Genomic DNA, 18,802 nt, shown 5'->3' with positions numbered 1-18,802 from the left:
GAACATTAATAAGAAGGACCAAAGTTAAGTAAAACCTGCAACAGTACAGTAGGCAAGCAGACTGAGCCGGGGTTTTTTCCTGGCATCTTCTAGGTTTCTATCTTCTTTTTGAGTACAGATGGCTAAATAGTTAGGTAAAACACTCTGAATACCAACTTTTCCTTTAATTTTACAAATTCCAGAGGCTGAACTTTACTAAGTATAAGACCTGGCTGATAAAATAAGAAGCATGTTTACTGTGTATAGTCAACAGAAAACAATTACTTAAATTAGTTTCTTCCATTTCTAAATGTATAGAATTCTAATTTAAAAATTTAAGTGGATATCATATTTCATGCAAATGTGCACTTTATTCGCACCATTGCATATATTTGTAATCACCCATCTTGAGTTCTTCTTATATTTCAATCACTAATACAACCCATACTCACGGAAAATGGGAGACTGCAATCTTATAGGCAGTTACAAGGCCTAAAGCTTCTAGGACCTAAGGACCAGTTTCACTACTGGCAACTAAAACACTATGTGACCAATTTGCCCTGGGAAGCACTTGCAGAGGATATTCAAGAGGAACTTCCAGCAGCTTTGTCCTTAAACTCGCAGCAGAAAGTACCATTATCATACCACCACAGGCATATAAAAGACACCAAGTCGGAACTGAACTATGCTAAGTATGCTAGCGACTGGAGTAAGGAGCTATTGGTGCAGGTAACTCCTAGCATGTTTAAGGAACATGTATTGACATTAAAACAAACAACCAATTGGGCCGCGTACTGGGAGACCCAATACAAGTTTGCCCTCCGACTATATATTCCACCGCGAAGGGCTTTCCACATGGGTTTATCTCCGGACGGGGCTTGCCCCAAGTGTGGAGAGGCTGGAGCAACTCTGGGGCAAATGTTCTGGAGTTGTCCCCGAGTAGTGCAGTTCTGGACTAGCCTAGTTACGCAAATAACAAAACTATGGAAGACAAGATGGACATATTCGCCCTTACTATTATTTGGTAAACCGCAGCTCAGCAGGCCGAGACCTAAAGGTTATTCTGCATTTGTGAAAAGAGCCATCATGATAGCAAAGAAATCTATCTTAGCAGACTGGTTGGAGGTCAAAGGGCCATCGATTCAGATATGGAGAACTCAAATGATACTTTTGATGAGATTGGAGAGACTAGCATGTAAGGAAAGGCCTCGCGCGGAGCTTGACTTATTTATAGTCAGATGGAGCCCATTCCTTGATACCATGCCCTCGGAGGCAAGAAGCCTATTATTGAATATGTAATTATGTGTCATTGCTGTACGCTATGAATATTAATAACTGGGGGAGTAAGAGATGGGTTAAAGGGACGGGAGGGGAGAATAGGGAAGGGAGGGGAAGGGGTAAGATAGAGTAGGGAAGGACATATATAAAATGATGGTAGATGTTGGCTTAATGGAAGATTGTTTGAATGTATTGTTTCATACCATCAATAAAAATGATTTAAACATATTTCAATCACTAAATCACTTTTTATAATTTCAAGTGCAGAACACTACTTTTTCAAATTTTATATAATTTAAAGCTTTCTTTTGAAAAGAATAAGAATATACTTCCGTAAACCATGAATTAGACAGTAGTTATTACCTTATTGTAATAGAGAAATCCAAACTTATAAGGGAATACACAACTCAGTATCAACGATGTTCTAGAAAAATCATCTGAAAAACTCATGTTTTAGCATTCCTGTACCTGTATCAAGAGTCTAAAATTGATAGTAAAATGCACTCTCAGTTAATATTTTTATTAATGGTAATTTTTTCAGTAAAAGTATATTTTATTGCCATTGTTATGTCATTTTTCCACAGGATCAATGAAGTATGGTCCTTTTTCAGCTTGGATTTCTCAATAACAATGACATAGTAACAACTGCCTAGTCTACAATTTTTTTTATCTTTATTTTTATTATATTTTCAATTTCAATTCAACAAACCAAAATCATAGAGAATAGAACATGTAAACTTCCATTGAAAAGGTTAACAATTTTTAACTAGACCACAATTTATGGTATATATATTCTTTATCTTTTATCTTACTCTTTGCAAATGAAAGTTTAAAAAATATAAAAATGTTATAAAAGATATTTTGAATTTAAAAAAAGACTCTGTGGATAGGTGATTATAACCTTGAAAGTAATAACTCAAGTATATTTACCAGTGTAAAGAACTACTACTACTACTACTACTACTTAGCATTTCTATAGCACTGCCAGGGTTATGCAGCGCTGTACAAGTTTAACATGGGGAAGGACAGTCCCTGCTCAAGAGAGCTTACAATCTAAAGGTTACAAACTATGTAGACAGTGTAGGTATCATGAATGGGGAAGGTGGTTAGGCGCCAAAAGCAAGGGAGAAGAGATGGGCTTTGAGTAAGGACTTGAAAATGGGCAGGGGAGGGCGCATGGCGTATGGGCTTGGGAAGTCTGTCCCAGGCATATGGTGATGCGAGGCAGAAGGGGCGGAGTCTGGAGTTAGCGGTGGTGGAGAAGGGTACAGATAGGAATGATTTGTCCTGAGAGCGGAGGTTACGGGTGGGAACATACGGGGAGAGGAGGATAGAGAGGTAATGGGGGGCTGCAGATTGAGTGCATTTGAAGGTTAATAGGAGAAGCTTGAACTGTATACGGTAGCGGATCGGGAGCCAGTGAAGTGACTTGAAGAGAGGGGTGATATGAGAGTATCGGTTCACGCAGTAGATAAGACGTGTGGCGGAATTTTGGACAGATTGAAGGGGGGATAGATGGTTAAGCGGGAGGCCAGTGAGAAGAAGGTTGCAATAGTCAAGACGAGAGGTAACGAGCAAGTGGACGAGGGTTCGGGTGGTCTGTTCAGAGAGGAATGGGCGAATTTTGCTAATATTATAGAGGAAGAAGCGACAGGTCTTAGCTGTCTGCTGGATATGGGCAGAGAAGAGAGGGAGGAGTCGAAGATGACTCCAAGATTGCGGGCTGAAGAGACGGGGAGGATGAGGGCGTTGTCAACAGAGACGGAAAGTGGGGGAAGAGGAGAAGAGGGTTTGGGTGGAAAGACAAGGAGCTCAGTCTTTGACATGTTCAGTTTCAGATGCCGGTTGGACATCCAGGCAGCGATGTCTGAAAGGCAGGCCGAAACTTTGGCCTGGGTTTCGATCGTGATGTCGGGAGTGGAGAGATAAAGCTGGGTGTCATCAGCATAGAGATGGTACTGGAAACCATGTGATGAGATCAGCGAGCCCAGGGAAGAGGTGTAGATCGAGAAAAGAAGCGGTCCAAGGACAGATCCTTGAGGAACCCCAACAGAGAGCGGGATGGGGGTGGAAGAAGAGCCATTAGAATATACTCTGAAGGTGCGTTGGGAAAGATACGAAAAGAACCAGGAGAGGACGGAGCCCTGGAACCCGAATGAGGACAGTGTGTCAAGAAGTAAAGTATGATTGACGGTGTCAAAGGCGGCAGATAAGTCAAGGAGGATGAGGATGGAATAGTGACCTTTGGATTTGGCAAGGAACAAGTCATTGCAGACTTTAGAGAGTGCTGTTTCTGTCAAGTGTAGTGGGCGAAAGCCGGATTGAAGCGGATCGAGGACGGCCTGAGAGGAGAGAAAATCAAGGCAGCGGCTGTGGACAAGCGCGTTCAAGTAATTTGGAGAGGAAGGGTAGAAGAGAGATGGGGCGGTAGTTGGAGGGACAGGTGGGGTCTAGTGATAGATTTTTGAGAAGTGGTGTGACTACAGCGTGCTTGAAGGTGTCAGGGACAGTAGCAGTGGAGAGAGAGAGGTTGAGGATGTGACAGATTGAGGGGTTAACTGTAGGAGAGATGTTGTTAAGCAGATTGGTGGGAATGGGATCAGAGGAACAGGTGGTGCACTTAGAGGAAGAAAGAAGGCGAGCAGTTTCCTCTTCGGTGATCTCAGGGAAGGAGGAGAAGGAGGCCAGGTTAGGTTGGTTGAGGGAGTGGGTTAAGAAGTCACAGGGAGGAGAAGGCTTGGAAGTGAATTCAAGGTTTATCTTCTGCACCTTATCGCGGAAGTAGTCAGCTAGTGTTTGAGGAGAGAGTGAGGGGGGTGGGGGTGGGAGCGGAGGGCACTTTAAGTAGGGAGTTGAGGGTGGCGAAGAGGCGACGAGGGTTGGAGCCAAGAGAAGTATTATGATTATTTCTCCTTACCCCTGCTTGTGGATAAAACTTTGTGGTCTTCAAAGGGTGCATACTTTTCCCTACACACAAAAGAGGTTGAGACAGTTTGGGGGGGGGGGGGGAGGGGAGAGAAGGTGCATGCAGAAATCCCTATGAGCATCTTCCTTCCTACAATTTCACTTTGCTCCTTTTCCCATGCAGATAAAAGTGTGTGGTCCAAGAAACACACACATGATTTTATCAGCTGTGGATGAGCTGTCATTTTTAGATGGCAGAAAAATAATGAGATTTGTTTCTTTTTTTTGGGGGGGGGGGGAGTTATCAATGTGAACTACTATTAATATATGTTATTTTACTGTTAACCCCAATTATTAGTATGTGGGGCTTAGTGCACCAAAAAATGCTTACTACAGCATCCTGCAGTAATTTACTTGATTGTGTGCTGTAATTGCATGGTAATTTTTTTTCTACTTATTTTTAGGAAGGGGCGTGGCATGGGTAGGGAATGGACAGAGAATGGGCATGGAAGCATTAACCAACTAGCATGCTGACATTATTGCATATTAACTGGTTGGTATGCCTTTATCACCTCCTAAATAGGAGGTAGTAAGGGCATCTGTGTTAACTTTTTTCAGTGGCTGTGTGCTAGGTCTCATTGCATAAAATAGACCTCTGGTTAAAATAGCATGAGTTAGTGGTAAATAGCATGTGTCAACAGTAGTCTATGTTGATCACAATGCCTCTTTGTGTTATTTCCCATCCAAAATGATAAACAACAAAAGATATATAGTTTTATTGATGCTATTTTAGTACTATAAGGGTCCCTTTTACCAAGCGGTATAAAAGGTCGCCCACGGTAGCAAAAGCACTTGGGACAGCTGGGCACCGAGATCATCTTTTATTGCAGTGGTAAAAGAGCATTTTCCAAGAAGAGGTAGTAAGTAGCTATGCGCTACCTAAAAAATAGCATGTGGCCATTTTCTGCTGGAGCCCTTATTGCCTCCTGTTTAGGAGGTGGTGGGGGCTCCATTGGTACGCTGCCCGATTATCACCTGGCATGCCTATTCCACACCCACAGGTGCTAGAAAATAAAAACATTTTAGCGCCATAAATGGTGTGTGGCAGAAGTGGAACTACCCACAGGTTCCTCAAAAATGTCTAAGTTGCAATTTTCTACATCCAGTTTTAGACATTTTGCTTCACAGTTCCTCCAAATTTCAAGGGGGTGTGTTGGGGGGCATGTTTTGGGCAGAATATGGGCAGCACCAAAAGCTAGACATTATTCTACAATAATGGAACAAAATCAAAACATCTTGGGCCAAAATTAAGACTTGACCTTTTTCAATCACAACTAAGTGACCAAAAGGTGCCCTGAATGACCAAATGACCACTGGATGGATTAAGGCATAACCCCCTTATTCCCCCAGTGGTCACTGAACCCCTCCCATCCCCAAAGCTGTGAAAGAAACAGTACATAGCATCCTCTATAACAGCTTCAGATGTTATGGCCAGTCCTATTAAAGCAATAAGCAGGTCCCTGGAGTAACCTAGTGGTCGGTGTAGTAGACTGTAGAAAATGGGACCCAGGCCCATATTCCACTCTAACTAATACATGTGTGGTAGAACGTGTGAGACCTACCAACCCATTAAAAACCTACCGCACCTAAATATAAGTGACACCTACAGTAGGTTTTTGGTGTGTTTTGGAAGAGTCACCATACAACATAACGGGGTAAGGGTGAGATGAGTACCTGGCAGCTTTTATGTGAAGTCCACTGCAGTGCCCCCTAGGGTGCCCCACTGCTCTGTTGGGAAGTCTGTGTAGCCAGTCTACTAAGAATGCTGGCTCCGCCCCAAATATCCCAATGGCTTGTTTTTGTGTGTTTTTTCCTCTTTTTATTTTTTCCCCAAAATGGTCCTAAAAAATAGATGTAGAGCATAAAAAAGTCTAGAAAATGGCCATTTTCAAAACAAAAAGTTGGTCATTTTTCTGGTTTGAAAGTGGACATGTTCGCTATTGGATTTTTAGATGTTTTTTTACAAAACGTCCAAAATTGAATTTAGACTTCATATTGATAATGCCCCTCCATGAATGCTGAGCAGTAACAAGGCAGAACAGGAAACTAGAATACAAATCTGAAACAATAAAAGTGAACAACCTAAAAACTTGTGGAAGGCTATGGCACAAATGCTCACAGTCTTGGCAATAAATTTCCTGATCTGGATGCCCAAATGATGGAAATAGACTTTGACATTATGGCTTTTACATAGTTACGATTCAATGAGTCTCATGAACAGGCTATTACCTTTCCTGGCTATAATCTATTCAGGAGAGAGAGAGAGAGAGAGAGAGAGAGATGCAAAACAGGGAGAAGAATAGCTCTGTATGTCAAAAACAATATTAAAGTGGCTGAAATGCAGAGGGGCAAAGAGGAAGCCCTGGAGATTGTGCTGGAAAGAAGAGATGGCACAAACAAGGCCCGGACTGGAACAGGACTGAAACAAGGCTGCAAATCACACTAGACCAGGGTATGCGACCCATTGCAAAGGCACTGGTTGGGAATCAGGAACTTCCTAGACAGGAATTGATGACATCATCCAGCATCCTCTTGCAGGACTATAAAGGAAGTGCAGAGTTTCCATGAAGTAAAACAGATTCTTCTGGCAGGGGATGAAGCTGAAGATCATGGAAAACAGATGAAGGGTGTGACAATAGGAACAGCTTGCGAACCTGAAAGTGGACAAAGCCATGCAACCCAATGAGATACGTCTTCCACCGAGGATGTGTCTCCAGGGGCTCCTAACCATGAGGGAAGGGTTAGGACGGCCGTTGTAGTTGGAGATTTGATCATTAGGCATGTAGATAGCTGAGTGGCTGTCTGTGTCACGATGGTAGTCGTGACCCCTCTCAGACTCACCTTATTTCCAGCGGTCTGCATCTGAGCTGGCTTCTGTCTGTTCTTCTTGAGTTAGCGCTGTCTCTGTCTCTGTGTGGTGGCTGCTTCCAGCGTGGCTCTAATTACTCCACTATACTGCACCTGTGTGTGTTAAGCCTCTCTGTGCTTCAGTATGCTTCCTGCCTGTGTCCTGTAGTTGTGACATCATCAGTCAGGGCCTTGATAAGGAAGTGGTGTTCTTCCATTCATGGCCTTTGCAACGCCAAAGGTCCAGGTTAGTGTTGGTGCAGTTTGCACTTCTGCCTTGTCTGGCTTGCCTTGCTTCTTAGTTAAGGTTCCTAGTCTGTATTCCTTGCTTGTTAGTCTCCTGAATCCAGTCCTGTTGGCTCCCTTTTCCTCCTGTCTGAGAACCCTGTATCCTTGTGCGCTTAGCACCTCAGCCTTGCTTTTGTCTGGGTGCCTGTGGGCACTTCTGTATTCTGTCTGCTTTTGGCTTCCTTTCCCTCCTGTCTGTAAACCTTGAATCCCTTGTGCAGTTAGCCCCTCAGCCTTGCTCTTGTCTGGGTGCCTGTGGGCATTTCTGAATCCTGTCTGCTTTTGGTTCTTGTCCATACTGAGACCCTGTTCCTTGAGCCCTGTTCTACCCAAGCTTGTGTTTGTTTCCTGCCTGTTTAAGACCCTGTGTCCTGTCTAGTCTTTCTTGCCTGGTTCCCTGTTCACCTCGGGCTTTGGCCCTACCCTGGTTAGTCAAGCTTGTTTTGAAAAGCCCTTATCTGTTCTTTCTCTGTTTGTGGCTGGTTGTCTCCAGCTTCAGTTCCCCTCCTGCTTGTGTCTGCCCTGCTTGCTTTCAGTTTCCTTCCAGTCTAGCCTGTTTGGAAATCCTGATTCCTATCCTGAACCCTGTTTAGGCCAAGCTTGTTTAAGAATCCTTTCTAGTGAGAGTTTCTTGGTGTTCCTGCCTGCTTGCTCCAGTACTAGATTTCCTCTAAGTCCTGCCGGCTGCCTGCACCTAGGGGCTCAACCCCTGGAGAATGGCAGTCAAGGGTAGGTGAAGCCTAGTTCCAGTCCAGTGTGTTCCAGTCCATGTGTTCCAGCTTGCTTATCTGTGTCTGCAGTCCCTGCCTTGCTGGTATGTTTGCCCAGTGCTGGTTGGGGGTTTTTGCCTGCCGCTCCTCGGCAGGGGTCCAAGGGCTCACGATTGCTGTGTGTTTTGAACCTGAGAACCTGACAGTCTGGATGTGAAGATCACTTGCTCACTTGCCTGCCTGGTGCAAAAGTAGCGGACCTCATGCAACACCTAGATGCTGGAGAGGACCCTAATGTCATGGTACATGTGGGTACTAATTACATAGGAAAATGTGGGAGAGAGGTTCTAGAAGTCAAATGTAGGGTCTTAGGTAGAATTCTCAAATCCAGAACCTCTAGGGTAGCATTTTCAGATGTGCTCCCAGTACTACATGCAGGATCCAAGAGACAGGCAGAGCTCTGGAATCTCAATGTGTGGATGAGGTGATGGTACAGGGAGGAGGGTTTTAGATTTGTAAGGAACTGGCCAACATTCTGTGGAAGGGGGAACCTATTCTCTTAACCAGGGTGGGACCAGGCTGCTGGCATCAGCATTTTAAAAAGGAGATAGAGCAGCTTTTAAACAAGAAACTAGTGGAAGGCCAATAGTCATTCAAAAGCGCATGATTACCTTTAAAAGATATCACCAAAACAGGGAAGATAGGGCATCCCAATAGCAAGGTTGTAATAGGGACCATAGTAGACAAGGGGGCTCATTTTCAAAACACTTAGACTTACAACATTCCCTAGGTTACTAAGGAACTTTGTAAGTCTAAGTACTTTGAAAATACATCTCCAGGTGTCTTTTAGATAAAGAAAAAAGAGATTTTCAAGATTGCAAATCATTACTGCCAACTGCTGAGCAAGCTATAAATAGGAACAACAAACATTGTTTGAAATGTCTGTATGCAAATGCAAGAAGCATAAGAAATAAGATGGGAAAGTTAGAATATATTGCACTAAATGAAAAGATAGATATAATAGGCATCTCTGAGACCTAGTGGAAGGAAGATAACCAATGGGACACTGTCATAAATGGTACAAATGAAATTGCAGCGATACAGTAGATTGGATTGGTGGAGGGGGTAGCATTATATGTTAAGGAGGGCCTTGACTCAAATAGATTAAACATTCTGCAGGACACAAAACACATCTTGAAATTCCTTTGGATAGAAATTCCATGTGGAAAGGGGAAAAGGATAGTGATAGGAATGTACTACCTTCCACCTGGCCAGGATGAACAGACACATGCAGAAATGTTATCAAAAATTAGGGAGACTAACAAACTGGGTAACACAATAACAATGGGTGATTTCAATTACCCTGATACTGACTGGGTAAATGTAGCACCAGGGCAAGCTTGGGATGTAAAAATTCCTTGATGAAATCAAGGACTGCTTTATGGAGCAGCTGGTTCAGCAATCAACATTGGGGGGGGGGGGGGGGGGGGGGCAGGGAAACAATTCTTGACCTAGTCCTTAGTGGAGCACATGATCTGGTGCAGGAGGTAATGGTGCTGGGGCCACTTGATAACAGTGATCATAACATGATCAGATTTGTAAGTACACATACGAAATCCAATATGTTAGCATTTAACTTTCAAAAAGGAGACTTTGATAAAATGAGCAGAATGTATTACAAAGAAGGAAGGAAGGCCAAAAGACAGCTGACATGGTTAAAAAGTGAGTTGAAGGAAGCTATTTGAGCTAAAAAAAGGAAAAAAAAAAACAACAACAACAGCATACACCATGGCACTAGTATGCAAAGGTTTACAGCTAAAGAGTAAAACATGTCTCCCTTTCTGAGTGCATGAGAGATGATTGGCTCAAACACTGACAGGAAGGGAGAGACATTTTTTTAAAAAGCTACTGCCTTAGGTCACCTCCAGTCCCCTCAAAATAATCACTGGTAGTCTAGTGGAGTCCCCTATCTCCCATCCCTGACCCCAGAAAGGATACTTCCCATGCCATGATCCACCACACCCTCCCAGAAATGTTCCTATGTTCCTCTCTCCTGACTCTACTCAAAGCATTCTCTGGTAGTCTAAAGGTATATGCATGCATATGTATTTAGGTACAAGAAGTGACACCAGAACTGGTATAAATGCTTGCGCTTAGATTGTAGAGATATATACATAATTTATAGTACTCTATAAATTATACATGTATGAGCCCTACTCATATTCTCCCCAGACTCCATGTACCTGTAAAGTTTGCACCACTGGGAATAGACACATATTTATAGAATAGTACATAGCTGGATTATTGTCATTTACAGTGTATGTGTTTGCATACACATGTAAATTAATAGTATACCAGCACTGGTGCACATATATGCCACCTAAATCTAGGTGGCTTCTTACAGAATTAACCCCATAATCTTTGCCATCTTAGGGATGAAGTAAAGATGCAGCATGGGAGCAAAGGGTAATCCAAAATGAAATGTAAATCTTCACCTTGGATGAGCCAATTTGGCCTGGACCCACCCCTCCTTTAGCCCCCGAAGACCCAGGTAGAAAATAAAAAAGACTCCTCTTAGGGTTATCTTGTCCAGAATACACCTAGCCCAGCCATTCTGGGTCGGGGCACCCCTGATATGGGCATCCTCAGTAAGGGATCTTCTGACTTGGGCTCCAGCATAGGGAGGCCCTTGATCAGGCAGGCTCGGATGATGTGGTACCCCAGACCTGTGGTCCTGAGGAGGAATCCAGCAGTATCTGCTTTGTCCCATCATCATCTTCCAAAATTGTGGTGCACTGCATCCCAACATACCACAAGGGGTTGATCTGTCCTATCAGGCAGCAGTTCCGTTATTTGACAGACTAACCTCTATTGGTGCATTCCAATGTACCGCTGGAGACGAGACACCGCCATATTGGAAGGACACCTCCCTAGAGTCATTTACTGTATTTATGGTCCAGGTGGGCAGGGTGCCACTGGCATAGCCATGGGTGGGCCCAGGCCCAACCATTTCCATCCAAGGCCCACCTAAAAATAGTGGATCGCAATTGGGCATCATGGTTGCTAAGTTGAAGTTTCTTTTCCCTCCCTCACCCCCACCGCGAAGCGTCTAGTTTAAATTAAGGGTGCTGGCCAGCAGAGATTCATAGAGATCAACTCCAGAGCCTTCCCTCTGCAATGATCCGAGTGGTGGCCGAGGTGAATCATCTTTTCCCTCCCTCACCCCCGCCTCAAAGCACCTAGTCTAAATTAAGGGCGCCGGCCGGCAGCGATTCACAGAGAACCACTCCGGAGCCTTCCCTCTGCAACGATCCACCCTCTCGGAAACAGAAAGTTGCAACAGAGAGAGCGGATTGCGGCAGAGGAAAGGCACTGGAGTGGGTCTCCGTCTGTGAATCGCTGTTGGCTGGTGCCCTTAATTTAAACTAGAAGCAGCGCAGTGAGAATGAGGTTGGGAAAAGGACGGAGTAATGCTGACCTGTGGGCCGGGCTGGGAGTGGGTGGCTGTACCTACAGGGTGGGAGAGGGGCGGGCTGGGAGACAGTGGCTGCACCTGGGGGGGGGGGGGGGGGGGGGGGGGGGGCTGGAGGCCGAAGGGAAGGGAGAGAGGTTCAGGACCTAAAAGTGGGGGAGAAGGCTAACTGGCTGGAGGGAAGGGAGAGAGGTTTGGGACCTGCAAGGGGGGCTGTGGCTGGCTGGCTGGCTGGCTGGAGGGAAGGGATAGGGTTTTGGACCTGCAAAAGTGTGTCTGTGTGTGTGTGTGGGGGGGGGGGGGGGTGGCTGACTGGAGGGAAGGAAGAGAGGTTTTGGACCTGCAAAAAGGGGGTGTAGCTGACTTGGAGGCAAGGGAGAGAGGTGCTGGACCTGCAATAGTGGGGGGACGATGGAGGAAAGGAAGAGAGGTGCTGGACCTACAAAGGGGAGAGGCAGGGGGCTGGAGGAAAAGAAGGAAGTTGCTGGACCTTCAAGGGGAGGCAGGCTGGAAGAAAGGGAGAGAGGTGCTAGACCTGGAGGGGGGGGGGGGGGCTAGAGGGAAGGCCTGCAGGGGAGGCTGGAAGGAAGGCCTGCAGGGGAGGCTGGAGTGAAGGAACAGATGTGCTGTACCAGGGGGAGAGATTAGAGGGAAGGCAGAGAGATGACAGGTCAAGGGGATGAAGAAAGAGGGAGACAAATTTTTAACTCTCAGTGGAAGAGCCAAAAGCTGGAAGGAGCTGGATAGGTGGGATCGCAGAAGAGAGAGAGACATTGGTGTGGGTGAGGGAGAAAGGGGAAATACAGAAACAGACGTGAGATGCTATATGGGGATGACAAGGCCTGACGGGGGAGGGGGGGGGGGAGGAATTTGGGAATAGAGAGGCTATGCTGGACACTGGGAGGGAGGGGTATATGGACACAGGGGAGAGATACTAGACATAGGGAAGAATAGGAACACAGAAGGGAGGTACTGGACATGGGAGGGCATAGGGACACAAGGGATGATGCTGGACACGGGTAGGGGAAAAAAGGGTGATGGATGCAGGAATTTGACCATAGTGGAGATACTGAACAAGGAACCATGGGGACACAGAGATGGGAGATGGATGGTGGACATGGAGAGAGAAGACATGACAAATAGGAGACTCTGGTGAGTGAGTTAAGACAGAGGAAAGAAGAAACCAGAGACTAGGACCAAGCTGATTTGAAAAATAAAATAGCCAGACAAACAAAAGGTAGAAAAATAATTTTATTTTCTATTTGCTGATTAGAATATGTCAGAGTTGGAATGTACATCTTGCCAGAGCTGGTGTTAGACATGGCTGGAGCCCAGGCCATAAATTTGGGAGGGAACCCCAAAGCCCATCACCAGGCTGCACTGCCTTCAGCTTCCATCATGCTTGTGGTTCTCTCTGGCCAGGGGACCAACAGCAATTGCTCCAGTTGCACTCCTCTAACACCATCCCTGTCACATACTATCTTTATATTTTGCACAGGAGGAAATGCATTTCTTTCTGTTTTTCTGGTATTGTATTGCATGCAAGGTCTGGCTTTCTGGGGTTTTGGTTATTTCTATATTTTGTAGTCAATTATTCTATATTTAGCATTTTTGGTCCATGTGTGTGATTGAGGTATTCTGTTAGCATGAATTTTCTATGTAGATTTCTGTAGTAAGTTTGGTTTGTTCAGTTTTGGAAGTTAGTGCTGGCATCATAGATTTGCTGTAGGTTATGAGTGACATTTTGTTTTATTTACTATATATGGTGGCTGTTGAGATTACAGTGAGTTTTATGGGGAAATGTCCTAACTCTGCTCTGCACCCATTGGGGGAAAGCCAGGGGGTTCTGTGGATGCAGAATTTATTTGCAGAATTTAATACTAGACTATACTTTCTGGCATCATTTCTACAGCGTGTAACTGGAGAGATATGCTGAAAAGTGTTTGGTTTTGCTATACAGGCTAAGTATGTGTGTTAGGGGACCAAAGCTCAATGGAGGCTGAACAGTGCAATCTCTTGTACTTCCCCCTAGCCCTCAATGTGGCCTGCAGTCACTGAAGTCTGCACTGCTACCCTCATTGAAGTTATTGGGAGTGGGATAGAGGTGGAGCATGGGGTGGGGCATCAGGTGGCAGGTTTTTCAATTTCAAAAAGTTGGCAACCCTGGTGCCCACCCATCTGACCTGTTGGCCCACCCAAAAATTGCCTTCTGGCTACGCCACTGGTGCCACAGCATTGGAAGCTCTCTGGTCGGGAATCTCTGTGTGCTAGAATGAAAGAATCCAGCTAGATCAAGGATGCAATCTGATTTTGCAGTTACATCTGCCCTGACCCAGGGTGCCCAGATCTAGGTTGCCTGGGCCTGCAGTGTTCTGACTTAGGGTGCCCAGGTCCAAAAGGGATTTAAAGATTGAAGAGTTGAAAGTCAGGAAGGAAATAATGGTCAGGGGTGAGCCCAGGGATTTATTTTTTTATTGGGCATTTTTTTTGTTTGTGTGTCTCCTTTCCTATCAGCGCATGAGTCAATCCCCTGCTTATATACTAACAGAAAGGGAAGTACCTCTTAATCCTGATGCAGAAAATGGACAGCATGTTACCATGGCAGTGTGTACTGTTTTGTTTTGTTTTTTTATCAGTGCACATTTTTTAACGCCACGCTAATTTGCAAGAAATTAATTTACTGCAATGGAGAGTAAAAAGGGATTTTTCTGAATGTGTTTTATTATTATTAGCATTTGTATAGCGCTACCAGATGCAAGCAGCGCTGAACACCTGACACAAAGAGACAGTCCCTTCTCAAAAGAGCTTACAATCTAAATAATACAGACAGACAACACAGTTACGGGTGAGGGAAGTACTGGGTGAGAAGGAAGGAAAGAGCAAGGGGAGGGCAAATGAGTAGAGGCTAGGAGCCAAAAACAGCAGTGAAAAGGTGGGTTTTCAGCATGGATTTGAAAACAGGTAGAGATGGAGCTAGACGTATAGGTCCAGGAAGACGATTCCAGGCCGCGAGAGGAAAGGAACGAAGCCTGGAGTTAGCAGTGGAGGAGAAGGGGGACAACAAGAGAGATTTGTCCAGAGAGCGGAGTTCATGGGGAGGAATGTAGGGAGAGATGAGAGTGGGGAGGTAATGGGGGGCTGCAGAGTGGATGCATTTAGGTCAGTAAGAGAAGTTTAAACTGTATGCAGAAGCGGACAGGGAGCCAGTGAAGTGACTTGAGGAGTGGGCTAGTGTGGGTATAATGATTCTGGTGGAAAATAAGTCGTGCTGCAGAATTTTGGACAGATTGGAGAGGAGAGAGATGGCTGAGCGGAAGACCAGTGAGAAGTAAATTGCAATAGTCCAAGCGAGAGGTGACAAGAGTGTGGATAAGGGTTCTGGTAGCGTAATCAGAAAGGAAGGGGCGGATTTTGCTAATATTGTAGATAAAGCAACGACAGGTTTTGGCGATCTGTTGAATGTGTGCAGAGAAGTAGAGAGAGGAATCAAAGATGACTCCAAGGTTACGAGCGGAGGAGACAGGGAGGATGTGAGAGCCATTAACAGAGATAGAGAAAGGAGGAAGAGGGGAGATGGGCTTAGGGGGAAAAATGAGAAGTTCAGTTTTGGTCATGTTTAGCTTCAGATGGCGTTGAGACATCCAAGCAGCAATGTCGGACAAGCAGGCTGAAATTTTGTCCTGAATTGATATTTCAGGGGTGGAGATGTAGATCTGAGAGTCATCTGCGTAAAGATGGTATTGAAAGCCATGGGAGGAAATCAGAGTACCAAGGGAAGAGGTATAGATAGATAAAAGGAGGGGGTCCAAGGACAGAACCCTGAGGCACACCAACTGAAAGCGGGATGGAAGTTGAAGAGGATCCACCAGAGTAAACACTGTTAGATTGCTGTGCACTGATGCTCTACGCACCATTCAAATGCAAGGCATTATATCAGCCCCTCAGAAGGCCAGCCAATTGGCATTCTTTAATTTCTATTTATTTATCATTTTAAAGATAATAAATAGAAATAAATCAAAACACAGAAAAGAAAATAAGATGATATTTTTTTATTGGACTAAGCGTCCACACCACTTTTATCATTTTAGAATTCTGCATTATCAAAACATGAAAAGACTTTGCATATCTTTACCTTCTGCCCATCGGTTCCATTTCGGCCTGACAGACCAGAGGAGCCCTATAGAAGAGAGAACACAGATACAGTATAATTGGAAATAGAGAAAAGAAACTCTACTAAGAAGAAGGAAAAAAAGTATCACAAATTGAATACACAGTAAATCATACAGCAGTGAAGTAGGAAATGTTGATAATTGTGTGATATTTGTGAGAAGTACTTACCTTTTTTCCATCTCCGCCATAGTCACCCTGTGGAGTGAAAGGAAACAAAAGGTATTATGTTAAGACCACTTTTATATAGTCGGGAAGACAACTTTAAAATCTATTCTCACTCTTAAAACTTAAAACCGTGCATTGCCTATAAAAATGGGTTTTTGTAAAACTGCCCTCCCCTCTAATATGTTGGTAACCTATGAGTGTATTGCCTGTATGCACCTAAGTTTTCCTTATAAAGAGGCATACTTTGGGGATAGGGTTGGGGAGAAGTTGTGCACTTATGCTCATACTTTTGAATTTTTGAAAGCATGGATGTAATTTATCTCAAAAATATGGGATAGATATTTGAAGTGTTTAAAACAGCCACAACAGGTTCCTGGCCATTTAAATCACTCGTGTGGGGCTATCCGAGGATATTTAGTGGCACTTAACCAGATATCCCTTCTTACTATCCATGCCAAAAACCAGCTAGTTTGTGGATCGTCCAGGAGCAGAGTTAGAGTAAGGCAGAAGCCCATTAGCAGTGATTTTCAATTCACTAACTGGCTAAGCAACCACATTAAAGTCAGCGCAGAAAAAAAGGTTGTCCTAACTTTATGTACCAAATTAACTGAGCGCCGATCTTAATATTAGCTGGTATTTGGTTAACTTCTGGGTCCTGCTCAAATATGATGCCATCCTCCTCCCTCCCTCCCTCCTCTCTAGATGCACTCAGCCCCCCTTTCGGATACCCCCTTACTCCCAACCCACCCCCTGAGACAAGACCTCTACTCCCAGCCCCCCATAAGGAGATAAGACCCCTCCCCACCTATCCTTGGTGAGCCAAGACCCCCTTCCAGCCTCCCCCCCATAGGCCTGTACCCCTTCCCAACCCTCCTTCCCAATCAGCATAAGCTCCCCGGGCCTAACTAAAGTCCCTGGTGGTCGGTCCACTCATTCCTGCCCCTAGCAGTTGCCTATACAAAATGACTACCCGGATCTCTCATGGCAGCCTTGCGGCAATACCAGGACTAATTCTGAATATTTATCCCTATATATACAAGTTAATAGGTGGAAATGTATATAGATATTTCTCCAGGGATACTTTTGAAAGTGTACTTTCATTTAGAAAACTCAGTAATGTCTGTAGAGTGAGAAGCACATACATACTTTTCATCCCCTAAAAGTGTTTTATTGTTGTTAAAAGAAAGGAATGGATATTTGCTTACTTTTTCACCTTTCAGGCCAGGAACACCCTGGAAAAGATGACAAAAAAATTGTTACAACAGTGCAGTACATTTTCTCTGACTGGTACAGTATATACTGCTCAACCAATAGTGCTTGTGTTTTTCTGCAATAGCCCTTTGCAGCTGTGCCTGTGCACTGTGAAATGCTCTTGCACAGTTTACATTACTTTCAGAAAAGTGTCTATGTTCTGGGATGTTCTCTGCTGGTGCTTAAATCCTATGCTGCTCTCTAGATTTCTATGTTGTGGAAACTGCTCTTTGTGTTGTTGCTTTATGTTTTCAATAATATATGCACAGCACTATAATAGAACAATTAACTGTTTCCTGTTTTTGTGCTTTACTGTGCTCTCTGATGTACTATGCTGCTCTCTGATAGGGGAATGCTTGGCAAATTTTTTATTTCATTTCATTTGCCCGTTTCTGTTTTCACTTGTTTCATTCCCCAAATTATTTTATTTTCATGCTGCCATTTATTTAATTTCCACTATAACTGGTAGGCAGGCATCAGTAGCAGAAGCACCAAAGGCAGGGCAAAGTAGCATTAAGAGTGCAAAAGATGGGGAAGGGTGTGAGAAAAAGTCAGAGTTCAGGCATATCTGCAGACACCATCTGAGTGGTGACACCTATAGCAAGGGTCCACTTGTTTTATTTTGGAAGCCCTATCACAGACTCCCTAGGGAGATGGTGCACCAGTGTGTGTGAGCACAAGTCAGAATGCAAGCATATCTGTGGATACTATCTGGGTGGTGGCACCTGAAGCAAGGGCCCACTTGCCTTATCTTGGAAGACCTACCATGGAATGTAGCCAGTTAGCTTTGTGGGCCCCAGCACTGAATGTCGGTAGGGACCTGCATTAAAAAATATCTAGTTTCCCTCTGATCTGCCTCCCAACCCACCCCTAACAAGACAAGATCCCCCAACGTCGACCCCCAACTCAGGAGAGCCCCCCCCCCCCCGAGTCTACCTGGTCCCTGGTGGTCCAGTGAGGCGGTGGGGGGTAGGAATGAGTGGGGTTAGCTCCTGCTCACATTGCTCCACTGGACCACCAGGGACTCAGGTAGGCCCAGGGGGACCAATCCTGAGTTGGGGAGGGTGGGAGATTAAGGATGGGACGAGGTATGGTCCTGCAGAGCGATGGGAGGATCTTGTCTTGTTGGGGGTGAATTGAGAGGGGGGCTATGGACTTCATGGGGAGGGTGGGAGGGGGACTGGAGGGACATTAGCCAATTTTGTTTTTATGTGGGTTCCAGCCAATATTCAGTTGGGGCCCACATAACTGTCTTATACAGGTTTTTGCTGAATATAAGCTCTGACGGCCATTGCCTTGTCAATCAGGCCCAGATATTAAGTGTTGGTGCCTGGACATGGCCCTGGTTCTAAATATCTGAGGCTAATTCTGCTTGCAGCTGTCAACGTTTAAGAAAACAATGACTGCTGTGGGCTGAATATTACCCCCTTTGGTTCCAGATGCAGCCAGGCCTGGTACTGAATATTTGGGGCTAATTCTGCCTGCAGCTGTCAGCATTTAAAAAAATGCTGACCGCTGTGAGTTGAATATGTTTCCAGATGTAGCCAAGCCAAATTAGATGAGAAGAACGTTGTTTCTGCAGCTCAAGCCTCGCGTCTTCACTGCAGGAAGAACTTTTTTAGTTTTAAGTTTCCTCATAAGTGTATGATTAATAGGTTTCCTCATAAGTGTACGATTA

The 18,802-nt window shown here is 44.8% G+C and overlaps 1 protein-coding gene across 3 annotated transcripts in view; it reads right to left on the bottom strand.

Annotated features, from left to right (window-relative positions):
• Window positions 1-18,802, bottom strand: part of COL6A2 (collagen type VI alpha 2 chain) — a 479,211-nt gene that overhangs the window by 293,529 nt on the left and 166,880 nt on the right. For all 3 annotated transcript variants that reach the window (XM_030210351.1, XM_030210352.1, XM_030210353.1), the window contains exons 8-10: window positions 17,079-17,105; window positions 15,877-15,903; window positions 15,671-15,715 (exon numbers count right to left, since the gene is read on the bottom strand). In XM_030210351.1, the coding sequence (XP_030066211.1) occupies window positions 15,671-15,715; window positions 15,877-15,903; window positions 17,079-17,105 (99 nt within the window). The remainder of the gene's footprint in view (window positions 1-15,670; window positions 15,716-15,876; window positions 15,904-17,078; window positions 17,106-18,802) is intronic.

This window comes from Microcaecilia unicolor, chromosome 7, assembly GCF_901765095.1.
Source record: "Microcaecilia unicolor chromosome 7, aMicUni1.1, whole genome shotgun sequence".
NCBI lineage: Eukaryota > Metazoa > Chordata > Amphibia > Gymnophiona > Siphonopidae > Microcaecilia > Microcaecilia unicolor.
The sequence above is the reverse complement of the archived record's forward strand: the minus strand, read 5'-3'. Positions and strand labels throughout refer to the sequence as shown.